Genomic DNA, 14,813 nt, shown 5'->3' with positions numbered 1-14,813 from the left:
CGCGCCGCCGGCGAGGGCATCAGCAGCGCGACGAGCCCGTCGCCGGGAGGGCGCCGCCGCGACTCCTCCTCCATGGTCGTCCGCAGCGCTTCTTGCCAGTGCTTGGACTCGCGCTGCCCCCGCCCACCGGGGCTCGAGGGGGAGGAGGAGGAGAGCTCGGGCTTGGGCAGCTTGTACGTCTTGGCAGGGTCGTGCCGCGATAGCGAGACGAGCGCGGACGCGGAGGTCGGGTCCAGGCGCAGGGTGTAGAACGGCTGCGAGGCGGAGGACAGCGTGTACACGGGCGCGTCCTTGAGCTGCGACAGCTTCAGGCAGAAGACGCGGCCCTCGGAGGGCGCGGCCTTCCAGCCGTTGGTGGCCTTCCAGAATGTCTTGAGCTCCTCGGTGGTGCTTGTAGTGGGGATCACGGGCGGGCTCAGCGAGCTGGCGCGCGGATGGGCGCGGTGCACCGCCGAAAACGGTGTCGTGTCCTGCTGCTGCTGCTGCTGCTGCTGCTGCTGCTGCTGCTGGCGATAGCGTGGAGGGGGAGCGCTGCGGGGCAGCTCGGGCACCGGCTCGGTGGTGGTGCTGGTGTAGGCCTGGCCGATGCTCATGACTTCCGGGTCGTAGTAGCTCTGGCGGCTGATGACGGCTCGGGGAATGTGGGACAGGCTCATCTGTGTCGGCCCGTAGGCTTGCTGGTCCAGAGGCAGGTCCAGGTTGTAGGTCGGAAAGATGGACCGGAGAGGTGCTGGTGCGGCGGATGACGACGGACCGGCGGCGCCGACACCGCTGTCGTCGGTGAGGGGCGGCTTGGCGATGGAGCTGCGTGAGCGGACGCTGCTGCTCCGCCCGGGAATGCTGGCGACCGGCTGCGGCGAGGCGACGGAGCTGGAGACGGGGTCGAACTGCAGCGGCGTGTGGGTGGTGGTGGGTACTTGCGTCGTCGTGTCTGGCCGGGGCGGCGACGACTCTGGGGATTCCGAGTCTGAGAAGCGGCCTGGTGGCGTGTTCAGCCTCTGATGCTGCTGCTGTTGCTCGTGGTTTTGCCGGAGTTGCTGCTCCTGCTCCTGTCGGGCCCGTTCCCGCGATGCCGAACGCTTTGGCCGGGGGTTGGGATGTAGACGGATGACGGGCGGCGGCGGTCGCGACACGTTGGGGTTGGGGAAAAGCGAGAAGCTGCTGCTATTTTGGGCGCCGCCGGCCAGAGGCTGTTGCGTTGCCATTTTGTATCGCCTTCTCTTTTTCCTTCTCTCGTTCTTGTCCTCTTTTTGTTGCTGTCTGGGTCCGGTGAGGACAAGGTCACTGCGGTTTGTATATATTCCAGGGTGCGACAAACACAGCTATTCAGGGACAATGTGGTACCCAATAAAGGATAAAAATAGAAGGGAAAAAGAAAAGTCGGACGATAATCATAAATGAACCTGCATGTCCTCGTGGCCGCTGTGGAACAAACCACCCCCTACCGTTTAATCAATCGAGACAAGGCAGGGACCTTGTCCTGCGTGTCGCGGACCGATGCGTGCGCAACCGCAAGAGCTAAAAGGGGACAATTAATTGCAGGACGGCATCACAGGCCCGAGCATGCGAGGAAGGGGACGAGGGTGGTACCAAAAGCTGTGGTGAGGCTGGCTACACAAGACATGATATAAGTCTGTAGGCGCCGTGATGGGCCGCAAGCTTGAAGTTCTCCAACTCACCCCCCATGCCTAGCTTCAGCGCCTTTGTTTTCTCGCAGGCTGGATTTTCAAAGTCTAGCTTCCTCTTCCTACCCGCCCGCCCAGCAAATCCTTCCTCAGGGCGGTATGATTGGGTGCTGGGCCACAAGGTTAGTGTCCGAACGCTGCAGGTCTGCCACACCACGGCAGTGAGGTGCAGCCTGCTGCAGGTGGGTGTAGGGCGGGCTGATCTATTCTTGGGAGAGGAAGAAGCAGCCACACTCAGCTGGGTTACCATTTTAAGCGCCCAGCATGTTATAACACCCGGACGATCTGAGGACGGGGCCAGGACGGCTGGACCACTCATAGCAAGCCCACCCCATACAATGGAAGCCCCCCCCCATTGTTACTCTCCAAAATCAATGTAACCGACTTGGTGGAGAAGGGAGCAGCCGTCGCTGACGATTTGTGCAATGTGTAACCAATCGCGAGAGCCCTGCTAGCGCCCGGCCATGTGGCTGGCGAAGACAGCGGCGCGATTGGGTCGAGATGGGGAAGAGTTACGGGGAGGGCCCTTGCAATGTGGTCGGCGGTCGACTCAATCATCTGCAAGGGTACATCGGAGGACGGAATCTGTGTCCAGTTAAGGATGGTGCAATATTGACTTGATTGGCCTACGGTGCTCCTATGACAAAGAGTAATTCGTACTTAAGGCCGTATCTACTACATACGATTCTAATAGCCATTAAATAGGCAAGATATAGGGCAGAAATAAGACCTGGGTGGAAAGCTGAATAGAGAATATTAGAATGATAATAAAGGTAAGAGAGATAGGAAAGACAAGGAGGATCAGGAAGGCATGAAAGATTAAAATCGGGGAAAAAAGAATAAATAATTCCAGCGCGAGACACGACTCCCGAAAGCGACCTCCGTAATGGAATGAGTTATTAATGGAGCATGCATTCGGGAATATCCGTGTCTCATCCATGCCGGCACTCATCAGATGGCGGCGACGTACAAGCAGATGACAGCAGATGACAGCATATGCAATGCTACTATAGTTGAGGAACAGTATTGATACCATTTTGATACCATTTGCTGACCCGAGATACCGATTGGTAACTCTGACACCTGTTAATGGATTTTATGTTCGTCTCGCATATATTTGACAAGAAAAAGGCATGGCTGGGGTAACATATCAGAAACAACGGCACATGATGCGTTGCATAAGCAATCACCGCTAGACCTCGCGCTCGAGCAAGGCTGGGCGGGGTCGTTTGTGATACCACCTTCACTTCATGGACTCGGCCATCACAAAGCATAATCCTCCGAAATTCTGGGATGAGCAGTCTTACCTTTCCCGGGAGATCCAATCCAGCGACATCATTGCATTAATCCAAGGCTGAAATCACCGTGCCCCCACGTTCCTGGGGCCATACCATGTGCACAGCGCTGACTCGGGTTCAGATATCGGCGCATCAAATGCGAAGGGGCCAAGCCGTCGTGCAAAAGATGCACAACATCCCCTGTCGAAATTATGCAGAAGCCTGTAGAGGTCAAGGTAGAAACAACGTGACAACGGAAAAGGACGACGAAAAAAAAAACAAAGACCCTCAGATTAGCTCTCTTGTGTTCTCACTGGAAACACACAGGACGCCAGCACCAGGCTACCCGAAAGTATGGCCAGGTCTGCTGGGACAATGCGAGCAGAGTCGAAACAAGTCGCAGGAGCAGGGAATAAAGACGCCAAAGCGTACGCAGAGCCGCAGCCAGCGTGACGATACGGTGCGAACGGGCTGGATGAGGAAGCGGGAGACACGAACCGTCGCGGTAGAACCCGCAAAAGGACAAGGAGTGCAAAACCAGGAGAACGCCGAAGCTTACTTGCTTGTACGCGTCGATGCCCCGCGGTTCTTCCTTGACCGAAGCGCCTCCCAACTCGACCCTCTGCCGCGTCAACATCGCATCCAGCACACCAACCACAGCCCTGGAATTCGCAAAGACCCTTCGTCTGCCCCCTTCATGCTTCTTCCCCGACCACTGTCGATGCTGTGGTTAAGCTGCAAATTTGGCTTGTTGGACTCTGGGTCATCACCGGGTCGAAAACACTAAGACTTCCCAAAGGAAGCGTATCTTGCTTGTTTGTGTATTTCCAAAACCAACCTCCTTCCCCGACCCGAAGACCTCTCCCCTTGTCCAGCAACACGCAGGAGCCCGGATTCCTGAGCTCGCCGGAACCGGAACCAGTGCGTCGAGTCAAAAGGAGCCACGGTTCCGTTCAGATCCTCGGGGCGAAATAGCGGATTCTCAGCCTGCTCCGATTGAAAACTATAGTTTTTCAAAAACATGTAGCAAAGCGCTTAGCTATTGCTTTCTTGTTTGTTCAAGGGTTGTCGGTCATTGCGGCTATATCGAATCCTTTCGAGTTGAGAAATCTGAATGGCCGTAGCCCCCTGCCTGGAAGCAGGCTAATGAACGAGTTTGCTGGCCCCCTACTTTCGTAGGAGTTCTAGCGAGTCGATCTGTCCGCGTCCCCTTGCGCGTGCTGTTGGACTGCGTGAGAGGCTGTTGGAGAAGGTCTGCTCAGATTTCTGTTCTTCATGCGGAAGCGGTCATGATAGTGACACTGCCACTTCACAAGGACCGCCCAGTGGCGACCTTGGTGTAGCGACAGGACACATTATCCCGAAAAGCGTGTGCTGGGATTATCCTCACTGCAGATTGGTTGTTTCATGGTGTCGGAGGCCAGACTTCTGGCCAGACGTGATGAAGCGTAGAACGTTTGCTGGTCGAAGAACACGGGACAAAGGAAATCGGCGGCTCAAGCTCGAGCATGGCATATACTTATCGTGAGGGAAGATATTTATCCCTAATATTTCACAAATTGATCCAGGGGCGCAAAGCTGCGTCCTCGTAAAGGTGTTTCGCCGTCGTGCATCCAGACAGGCAAACACCAAACGGGCGGTCGAAGAGCTCGCGCCTGAGGAGCTCGCCTCAGCCAAGCCTGGCATGATAGAGGTTACGGTAGGGAGAATAGAAGCGTTTGACGTTTGCATCACAAGAAGGAAATCCTCTGCCGCGAGTGGTCTGATCAGTGATGGCATAGGAGTCAGGAAAGGGGAACCATGTCAGTTCCAGTTCAATTTCTGCCTGCAAGACCGGCACGTGACTCAACGTGAGTCGTTTCTGAGCCGCCGGCGAGCAAGGATAGTGCGTTTCGGAGTAAAATACAATAGTTTTCGCTTGAAGCATATTTTCCATGTCCAAAAAAGAATAGAGTAGATGTCGTGTAGATGTGGTGTAGATGTTAAACGTTGAGTTGGCGCGACAGGGCGCGTTGGTAGAGTTTAGTTGAGTGGGGCTGGCTTGTGGCTCTCCAAATTGTCGTCACAGAGCAACCGAGACCGATTTTCACCATTTCTCTGCACGACAATACCTCCATCAACAGACAGTCGCCTGCAGCCGGCGCAAAGCAAATACACATCATGGTGCGTACTCGGCGCAGGCAACCACCCATACTCAACACATAGCTAACCCGCAAAACCCCAGGCGCGAAATTCGGAAAAGGCGCAGTCGATGCTGTTTCGCTTCCGCGAGGCGCAGGCTGCCGACCTGGGCATCGTCGACACGGGCCGCGCGCGACGCCCGCGCGCCATCACCGAAGTCGAGTCGATCCCTGTGTGCGAGAAGTGGCGCGGGCAGGTGCTCCGGGAGATCTCGCGCAAGGTGTCGCGCATCCACGAGCCGGTGCTGAGCGACTACCAGATCCGGGACCTCAACGACGAGATCAACAAGCTGATGCGCGAGAAGCACATGTGGGAGGTGCAGATACGGAACCTCGGGGGGCCCAACTACATGCGCGGCGGCGGCGGCAAGGTCTACGACGACCAGGGGCGCGAGGTGCCCGGGGGCGGCAAGGGGTACCGGTACTTTGGGCGCGCCAAGGACCTGCCGGGCGTCAAGGAGCTGTTCGAGGCGGCGGCGGCGAAGAGCGCCGAGGACGGCAATAAGCCGCTGGAGACGAGCAAGGATCTGCGGAGGGCGGTCGACGCGGCGTACTACGGCTACGCGCCGGACGAGGAGGACGAGGCGCTGCTGCGGTACGAGGCAGAGAAGGAGCGACAGGCGATGGAGAACCTGCTCGGGGACGGCGTACAGGAACCCCCAGAGGGGTGGGAGCCGCTGCCGGGCGACTCGGGCGATGGACATGTCGTGAGCTTGCCAACGCTGGAGGATGTGCAGGAGGAGCTGATCGATCGCCGGCGGCGAAAGCTGCTGGAGCAGCTCTGATGAGGGAATTCCCTGGGTTCAAAATCGGAGTTTTTTTCGTCTTCTTAGATATGGCGTACCGGTGCTTGGATTGAAAATTGTATTCGTTGCTTCTTCTTCAACATCTTGACCCTTGTCGCGTCATGGCCGGCTGTATGGGACCAACGGAGGTGGCTGCGATAGGTTTGCCATGCGCAGCGAACATTGCAACTTGGTGTCCTTGTACGGCAGGATGAAGACTAAAGCATACCTACTCGTGACAAACATACCTGCTCTCGCGCTGGCCATGTATGAATCAGAATGATACGAAGGTATGCTGTGGGCTGGCTTCGTCTTGAATACAACGGCGGCGTTTGGAAGCCGTCCAATACCCTGCGATACGGTGACCATCAACCCGGCTGGCGCGAGACCTAGGCATGTCACAGGAATTCTAGGCTGGGGAAGACTGGCCAACAGACGTAGCAATTCTGGCCGACATATCGCTTCACGAGCCTGGCTCCGGCTAGCTCCCGGGGGGGGGGACTGGAAGACTATTGTAGCACACACACTCGATATTGAGTACATAATATCTATTCTTGATGGTTCAAGCAAAAAATCTGCCGGTCAGGGGCAACTGGCTAATGTGATGTTCATTTCGGGCTGCAGCATGCTAAAATGATGCTAGGCAAAACGATTTGCTGCCACCGCAGCGCTAACAATGGACCCTTGTAAAGTTCCTCTCGATGCGACCAGTAGTTTGGCGATGTTGTCTTGATTTGCTCAGAAGAAATTGAGACAATCTATAAACGGCTTCAGGGGTATGTATCTCTGGTGACCAGTTGGCCTCGAAGAGTCTAGCGTTGCACATTGGTTCGTTCAGTTTCTCGCCTGGGCTACCCTGAAATACCCCCGGTCTGCGCCGATCCAGGCTGGGTCATGCTGATCTTCCTCAAACTCTCTCCATGGGCAGTCATACCACTGGTAAACAATCCTTGTACGGAGATACAGATTGCCATTCATTCTTGTTGTGCTGGCTAGGCAAGTGCCTTGTCGCACACATGGGTGCACTGATGGCGCTTTTCCCGTGCCACATCAAATAGCAGTAGAAATTCATGGCCATCAGGCAAGTCACCAAGTGGCCATTCGCCAGACGCTTTCACCCGTGCAAGTGCAGCTACTGGTTCAGCGTGGTCGACGAAGAAGCTTGTATCCACCCCGCACTTGAGACCGGTCGTGTCTCCCGCGTCGAAGAGACTTCCTCGAAGGCTGGCGTTCTTGATATAGCGGACTGGAGATGCCGCCAGGACACCTCGGGCATGTTGCCTTGCGTACTCCAAAGCGGTCTGGGGCAACACGAGATCTGGCTCGGTTGAAATAACACTTGCCAAGTCAGCTACTGAATCAGAAGTACTTCCAAAGGCCTTGGCAAGCGTTTTGCAGGCAGCAGGATGAGAGCTTGCGATGCCGAATATCTCGTCGACCTTGTCAAAATGGGCGAGGAGAAGCATGGTCGCGAGACGCCGCTCCCGATAGTCTCGATGAACGACAAGCTGAGTAATCCAGCAGACCTGGCGGTTGTCGTATCGCCAACGGCAGGCAAAGGCGTGTCCTGCCAGGGTTCCATTCACAATCACTCTTGCATAGGAGCTTTGTGATCCTTCGGGGAGACATTCGGCTCTGAGGCGAGATGCGGTCATCTTCACGCGGCCGCCTGTCTGCGAGTGAGAAGAGGACAAGCCCATCTGCTACAGCTACTTACCTGGCTTGCCGACAGCGCCATTATGATGACCCCAGATCCCATAGTTCTCGGTAAAGAGCCGGGCAGCATCCTTTAGGATGTCATCGGTAACCTGGATACGATCAAACACTTCTGTGCAGAAGTTGCGCGACATGTTTTCGTCGAGGGTATGGCTTGTTTGGATTATTACCAGAATGTTGTGACCAGCGGGAAGCCACATCGAGCGCCCAAGCTGGTTTGGTGGCTGCCTGCCTAATAATTTACCACGACGCCAGTAAAGTACCTCTCCTTCAATGATAAGTCATACCAACTCGTGCATGCAGTCTGGCCTCGTCTTGTATGCATTGCTGTCCTGTTACAGCGTCTACAGGGTATTCTATACACTGAGGAGACGCTGGCACATCTTTTAAAATCCGCTCCTCGAATTACATTCTACTCAGCAAGCCCTTGTCTATACTTGAGCAATGGTGTTTATTTTTCGTTTTATTTTTGCCAACCACAATCAGAACCGGTTCGATAATATCAGTCCTTTTCCGAGCCGGACAATCTTACCCTATATTCTGCCAGGCGTGTAGATACATCCACCCCGTTCCATGTCTCTTTCGCGCTTGAAGCTGGCGAGAAGTCGGGCAGACCAATCTGTTCAATGGCAAAACTTGCCGCTACAGAGCCAGCGATGGCTGCCTCTCTCGCATCATCTGTTTTCAGAAAGGCCACGGTAAAAGCGCCGAGAAAGACATTTCCAGCACCGGTAGTATCTACGACCACGGGCGACGTAGAATCGAAGAATGCTGGTAACCAGTCGACCCCGGTCTTTCGCGACAGTGTCATGCAGCCATGCTCTCCACAGCGCACAACCACGAGCCCATCCTTGTCCAGACCAATGCCGGCATCGAGAAAGAGTCTAGCCCGGCACTCGACATCTTCGCGGGAAAAAGGCAAGTCACCGTCGCAAGGGCCATCTGCCGTCAGAGACTCAAGCTCAAGGTGGTTTGGCGAGAAGACGTCCACAAGCTTGCAAGCTTGCAGATGTTGCTCCAGGAGGTCCTTTTTGCAGAATAGTGGCGCGGGCTCCCATACGATGAGTGGTCTTCGTTCTCCGACGAGACTCCGCAATGAGAGAAGCGAGTCAGCCATTTCCTGAAGCAGCTCTGGACGTACCAGGAAATGAAACCCCCGTGATCTGATCAGCGGGCTATTTTGCAGGTCGGACGGGTGAGGTTGCAGCGGTGGCGTGAGGTATCGAAATGTTCTCTCTGCTCAAGTCAGCCCCGGCAACCGCTTGACAATCACGTAGTGAGGGACTCACGGCCACTTTCATCCTTGTGTTGTAAAAAGCCCCTAGTGGAGGGGCTATTCGGTAGATTTTTGACTTTGAGCGTCACGTCCCACTGCTTGATCTGGTCCATCACAGTTTCCGGGAAGCCCTTGCCGGTGAGAATGACGGCACCAACAGTAGAGTCCATGAGTCTTGCTCCAAGCGTCGCTGTAGTGCGATTGTCAGAGATTCCTTATCTGCATAATATCAAGTTTGATGCTAACCATAGAGACCAGAGCCACCTGGCACATTGTAGAGTGTTTCTCGCGACGAGAAATGCAACTCATCTAGCACAGTCATGCCCAGCGACACAAACAGGGGACTTTTCTGCTTGGTGGACGGAGACGGCCACGCTTGCTCCATGGCTCCGAACCGCGGTAGACGCAAATGACACGCAGAGAGCAGCGCTTGGAGTAGCAACCTCCCCTCTGCTCTGCTGAGTTACGGTGAGGAGCCCAGCGCGAGTATTGTTGGTAGCTAAGCCGTTGCGCTGTGTGACGTGGCGACGCAGCAACCTCCCCCTCTGCCCACAGCGAATCAGAACAAAGAATGACTGGCTGATTTGAGCGATATACGACACCTGAGCCCGGATCACCCAGTCGACCTTCTTTCCACATTTGCTAGTCCTGGCCCTAACACGGCGGTTTCTTCGCTCTCACCATAGTTTACTGGCGTCTGCGTCCGTAGCAAGCCTGATACTACCATCCCCATGGCGTCTCAGTCGCGAAAAACATACATCGAGCGTGGGAAGCTTCACCAGCACACAGTCGCCAAAAAGCTCTTCGAGATCGCAGACTCCAAAAAGTCAAACCCGGTCATCTCAGCCGATCTCGAGGATACAGATAGCTTACTCAAGTGTGCAGATGGTAAGTCTAATCTGGTGTAGCACTTGCAATGACCTCGGATATCGAGCTAGGTAGTGCTGTCTGCTGACAAGTGCAATCATAGGTCTTGGGCCATTTATTGCCGTTTTCAAGACTCACATCGACGTTGTGCGCGATTTTGGGGACCATACTATCCAGGGATTGAAGACGCTGGCTGGCTCAAAAGCATACCTTTATGATTTTTGAAGATCGCAAACTCGTCGACATTGGCAACACTGTCCAGAAACAGTACCACAACGGAGCTCTGCGGATCTCGGAATGGGCCGACATTGTCAATCTCAGCATACTTGGTGGCGAAGGCATTGTCCAAGCACTCACGCAGACCGTAACAGACCCCAACTTCCCTTTTTCCGGCCAGCGCGCTTTCCTTATCCTGGCCGAGATGACATCAAAGGGGAGTCTCGCGACCGGGCCTTACACACAGCAATGCATCGCAGCGGCTCGGAAATACCCCCATTCCACGATTGGGTTCGTGGCGACTCAGGCTCTTGCCACCGCCCAAGATGAGAGCGCAACGAGCCAGGAGGATCCCGGTGGTGTTCACCACCGGGATCAATATGAAGAGCAGCGGAGATAAACTCGGACAGCAGTACCAGAGCCCGGCGGATGCGGTCGGTCGAGGTGCCGATTTTATTATTGCAGGGCGCGGGATCTACGCTTCTTCTGACCCGATTGCTGCAGCGAAAGAATAGGAGGGCCTGGGGCCGGCAAAGGGACGCAATGCGAAGTAATCTGTCGCAAGTTCAAGGTCGCACACATTAGCATCGGAGAGGTCTTTCGAGCGGAGGCGGCCAACGAGGACACTCCCCATCGCGAAATCATCAAACAAAACATGCTGGCGGGCACCTTCGCACCCAAGGAGATCAGCATGGCGGTTGTCCAATCGCACGTGAAGAAAGCTGCACAAAGTGGCATCAACGGGTTTGTCCTTGAAGGTAAGTCTAGGAGTAGCTCGCCGTGCGGCTCGGCAACCATGGTACTAATTGTTGCAGGGTTTCCACGACATTTGGCGCAACTGCATTACTTTGAGAGCGTTGTCTGCCCCCTGAAGTGTGTAGTCTGCTGCAGTGCGCGGAAGAGATCATGGTCGATTGCCTGCTGGCACGGGGGCGGTTTGATGACAATGCACAATCGATTCGCGGCCGCCTTCTTACTTTCGGTACCACCATCGCGGAAGTGATCTCTCTTGTGCGGGAAAGGGACATATTTCATGTTGTCGATGCAGAGCAGCCTGTTGAAACTGTAAGCAAGCAGATGACCGAGATCTTTGCCGACTTTGCAGAGAAGCGAGAGTGGTTGGTGTAGGCGCCATATTCTCTGTGGATTCTCTGCGGCCAGGTTAGTAGTGGAGGAGGCGGGCTTTTTAGGTCATCTTGGCTTTTTTCCAGGGGGAGAGGCTGGTACCTTTGGCCAGAGGCTTCCGCGCATTGACTCAGGTCACTTATTCGCAGCTTGCCAGCTGTCACCTTTAATAATAAAAACTGGCTGCTGAACTTATAACTGGCCATGCTTTCTTTCTTCTCACGGCCCATCATCAGCATCTACCCGCCTACGTCCGATGAAATACTCTATCAACGAGATTGAGGCCAGAATAGAGAGTTGCAGCAGGCCAGGAAATAAATCGAGGGGGAGGGGGTTATATCTGTTCTTTTCATACTATGACGAATGATGATCTGGCCAACAACTGAAATCATACAAAATATCCCAGCCCCAGCCTACCTGTTGGTCCGTTCTACTGGTGTTCCGTGATGTGTTGGGCTGTCCAAGCGGCCAGCTCATGTTGCAAGTGATCAAAGACGGCACTGCTGGAGGACAGAAGATCGCGACAGGGAAACAGCACCGGGAGTTCTTGAAGAAAGCAATTTCAGCCTGTCATTTGTAGATCAACAGTATCCGCAATTCAAAGACGCCAAACTGTTCTAGTTTAAATTATTATTATTAGCTCCCCAGGGAGCCAACTTGCGACCAGGGCTGCCAATATGTGAGACCCTCCCAGGATGGACCCTGGCCATTTCCCCAGTTCCCCTTCTCCTCCGCCATCCTTTCCATCTTGCATTCTGCATTCGCCTTCGCCTTTCTTTTTGCCGCTCTTTCTTCGTCGCATGCCCTCGTTGGCGCCCACGTTCCTTTCGTTCTTTTCCCGTTTTGAACTTCCTCGTTACCTCCCTGCATATATCTCGCTTACTATCCCTGCGGACCTGCGGTTCTAGCCGCCCACAACGAATCCCCGTTTGCGCGCCAACAAAGACTCGAAACAGCATCCCGACTTTTCTTGCGCATTGGTATTCCCAGTCTGCCATTCGACCCTTGTCTCAATCCTCAGCTTGCGGGACGCCTCTTTGTGCTCCTGAAGCTGTCACTGCCATTCCGACTCAGCCTGCGTTTGAACCTTATCCGTGCGAGCCTCCTTCTGGCTTTCCAAACCGCCACGACATCCGGGTGTCCACCCGGCCGCCAACAAACTAATTCGCTGTTCGTTGCGATCATACAACATGTAAATTGACTCGCCTTTCCTTGCAATCTTCCAGACTTGCTAAATTTCATCGACGCAGAATGGTCTCGTTCTTTGGCCTCAAATTTGGAAGCGACAAGAAAAAGGGCCTGTAAGTCGAACGTGTTGATACAGTGCCTAGCAACATCCGACTGATACCTATACGCACAGGGCCAAATCTGGTGACAAGAAAGGTCAAGATGGTTGGAAAGCAACAGAGCCGCCAGAATTAGCCCGCGGCCAGTTCTACGGCACATCTCAACCCCATGAGCATCTTGCCCGCCCTGGTACTTCTTACTCGTCGAAAGGCTCAACAAACTGGCGCCAAACTTTCAAGGGCTTTGGGGCCAATTCGTCCATGGTCGACTTGTCGCGCCCCATGCGCAAAGAAAGCGTCAGCAGCCTACGATACCCGTCCTCCGAGGCCAATCTTCGATCGCCAGCCTTGAACAGTAGTACTACGAAGCTTCCTCTACCCTCGGCTCTCGGTGGAAGCGGTCACCGAGTCGGTACCCCAGATCGGCCTTCCACAGCCAGCGGACACACAAAGGAGTGGGTAAATCCTCTCGATGTTCACTTTTGCAAGAATACTATTGGAGTACCTGTCCCGTCATCTGTCCATACGGATGGCCCGGTCAAGAGCCCACTTGCGATGCAATTTGGCGTGGATGACGACGAAGGTGACGTGGTGAAACCATCCAGCCCGCCGAAAGACAATGCATTACCTGTCAAGGAGATGACTCTCACTCACGGCTACCCATCTCCACCACAATCTGTCAATAACGCCGAGCAAGTCCTCTCACCGTCAGTGTCAGACTTTTCCACGTCCGGCAAGACTCATGGTGATCCTTCGTCTCTCCCTTCCCCGGCTACAACCGTTCCTCGTACTAGCGAAGATCGGTGGGAAGCCCCTGTCATTCGCAATGTGCTAGCGAAGCGCGACACGACTACTTTCCATTCACCTCGCCGCCGTAGTTTCACCATGGATCTGGAGCAGCAAGAACTCGAAAAACTGCGCAAGCAGAGGCAGACAGAGGGCTTCGCCGGTAGCTTCGCAGACTTTGACTTTGGCGAAATTATCACGAAGCAGGCGTCAATTGAGCAATTCCCAGAGCCGCCATCCACAATCTATGCTGCCAGCCCTGATCTCGAGCCATTTCCCACCTTTAAAAAAGACCAGACGCCGACGACCAAACCTGAAAATGCCTTCATCAGCTCAGCTCATACTGCGACAAAGGGGCCTGAGGGTGAACTCGGCACCTTTCAAAGGGATACTGAAGCAAGAGCCATGAATAACTCGCCGGAATTGATTACAAATTCCTTCCGACTTCCTCCTCCGGCGCCTGTTCCAGCTCCCCGGACAACCGCCCCCCGACCCGCAACGCTTTACGGCTTGGTTGGAGGAGCGCCTGCAGCCGCTGCCGGTGCTCATCCAGGAAACAGTCCTATGAGCACATTTGAGCCACCACCTCGCCTGGGATTCCGTGCTAGACTTGGCTCCGATGCTAGTAGCCGGCGAAAAACTGGCCCACCCAAGCCGTTAAAGACGAGTTCCTCGCAACCTAGCCTGCGACACAAGACCGTATTGCCTACGGCACATCATGACGAACCAAGCCCAAAGTCTTCCTTTCCACCAACATTGAATGGCGCAAATCAATATCCTAGTAATGAGGCATCGAAACGAAGCCTTGACATGAAGTCGCCCAAGAGTCCCTACAACATGCTCGCATTGGAGGGCGACTTTCCAGTCACGAAAGGTCTACCGAGAGGACGCCAGCCCCCTCGGAGACCCGCGCGATCTGACGAAGCCTCTTCACCCGAGCGTCCAGACTTTTCTTTGCCAGACTGGGGCTTGATCGACTCGGCGGAGCCTCGACACTCGGCAATGCCACCTCCCCTTGCGACTAACAGCCAGCCAAGGCCTTCGATCTCCTCTGCCATCGACATGAACCTCCCGAGTCCTTCTTTCGCATCCCTAGAGCTGTCTATTTCCAGCTCAGGCGAAAGTCTTACGCAAGCGTTTGAGGATGCTCTCGAAAAGACGGCACTGTCTCCGGGCTTGGTCGGTGACTTTTTTGCCGTTGACACGAGCTGTACCAGCCCTACTGGAAATACCACGAGAGTTGAAGCCAAAAAGGCACCACCGCGACCTGCCCCCGTTACTCTCCCACCATCTCCCAAGAAGAGCACAGAACCGCGATCGGCCCCGCCCACGCAAAGCGAATTTGGAAATACTTTCATATAATACCTTGGCGCTGGTTTGGGATTTACTTCTTTTCTAATCTTGTGATCATGGCCTGAATTCTGTTTGATTGTGTTTCAAGTTATCTTCTATGTGCGATGGCGTATCTCTCTTTTTTTCTTTTTTCTTTCACCTCGTTAGCGCTGGAGGCCACCTACTGTTTTATTTCTAATTCTTATTGTCTCTTGAGGAGAAAAATGATGCACTCACAAAACGAACTGCAAGTCTGGGCATTGTATTGCATACAGTTTCTTT

At 54.5% G+C, this 14,813-nt stretch overlaps 6 protein-coding genes across 6 annotated transcripts in view; 3 read left to right on the top strand and 3 right to left on the bottom strand.

Moving 5' to 3' along the window:
• The window catches only part of ISF_04591 (hypothetical protein), a gene marked incomplete at both ends in the record, with an annotated part of 1,849 nt that extends 644 nt beyond the window's left edge, over positions 1-1,205 (bottom strand). Inside the window, one exon of the mRNA XM_018848197.1 lies at positions 64-1,205. Within this exon, the coding sequence (XP_018704531.1) occupies positions 64-1,205 (1,142 nt within the window). The remainder of the gene's footprint in view (positions 1-63) is intronic.
• A 3,917-nt stretch (positions 1,206-5,122) lies between these two features.
• Positions 5,123-5,927, top strand: ISF_04590 (pre-mRNA splicing factor ISY1; the record flags this gene model as incomplete). The annotated part of the gene is made up of 2 exons (XM_018848196.1): positions 5,123-5,125; positions 5,187-5,927. The coding sequence occupies 2 exons, from the start codon at positions 5,123-5,125 to the stop codon at positions 5,925-5,927; spliced, it is 744 nt and encodes a 247-aa protein (XP_018704530.1).
• Positions 5,928-6,919: 992 nt separating this feature from the next.
• Positions 6,920-7,777, bottom strand: ISF_04589 (Acyl-CoA N-acyltransferase; the record flags this gene model as incomplete). The annotated part of the gene is made up of 2 exons (XM_018848195.1): positions 6,920-7,596; positions 7,645-7,777. 2 exons carry the CDS (start codon positions 7,775-7,777, stop codon positions 6,920-6,922), a joined length of 810 nt encoding a protein of 269 aa, XP_018704529.1.
• Positions 7,778-8,145: 368 nt separating this feature from the next.
• ISF_04588 (Carbohydrate/purine kinase) lies at positions 8,146-9,304 on the bottom strand (the record flags this gene model as incomplete). The annotated part of the gene is made up of 3 exons (XM_018848194.1): positions 8,146-8,879; positions 8,933-9,109; positions 9,166-9,304. The coding sequence occupies 3 exons, from the start codon at positions 9,302-9,304 to the stop codon at positions 8,146-8,148; spliced, it is 1,050 nt and encodes a 349-aa protein (XP_018704528.1).
• A 346-nt stretch (positions 9,305-9,650) lies between these two features.
• Positions 9,651-10,402, top strand: ISF_04587 (Orotidine 5'-phosphate decarboxylase; the record flags this gene model as incomplete). The annotated part of the gene is made up of 2 exons (XM_018848193.1): positions 9,651-9,807; positions 10,014-10,402. 2 exons carry the CDS (start codon positions 9,651-9,653, stop codon positions 10,400-10,402), a joined length of 546 nt encoding a protein of 181 aa, XP_018704527.1.
• A 1,976-nt stretch (positions 10,403-12,378) lies between these two features.
• Positions 12,379-14,561, top strand: ISF_04586 (hypothetical protein; the record flags this gene model as incomplete). The annotated part of the gene is made up of 2 exons (XM_018848192.1): positions 12,379-12,428; positions 12,488-14,561. The coding sequence occupies 2 exons, from the start codon at positions 12,379-12,381 to the stop codon at positions 14,559-14,561; spliced, it is 2,124 nt and encodes a 707-aa protein (XP_018704526.1).
• Positions 14,562-14,813: the final 252 nt, after the last annotated feature.

The sequence above is a fragment of the Cordyceps fumosorosea genome, assembly GCF_001636725.1.
Source record: "Cordyceps fumosorosea ARSEF 2679 chromosome Unknown scaffold_10, whole genome shotgun sequence".
Classification (NCBI taxonomy): domain Eukaryota; kingdom Fungi; phylum Ascomycota; class Sordariomycetes; order Hypocreales; family Cordycipitaceae; genus Cordyceps; species Cordyceps fumosorosea.
Note: the sequence above shows the minus strand (reverse complement) of the source record. Positions and strands in the feature narration are given on the sequence as shown.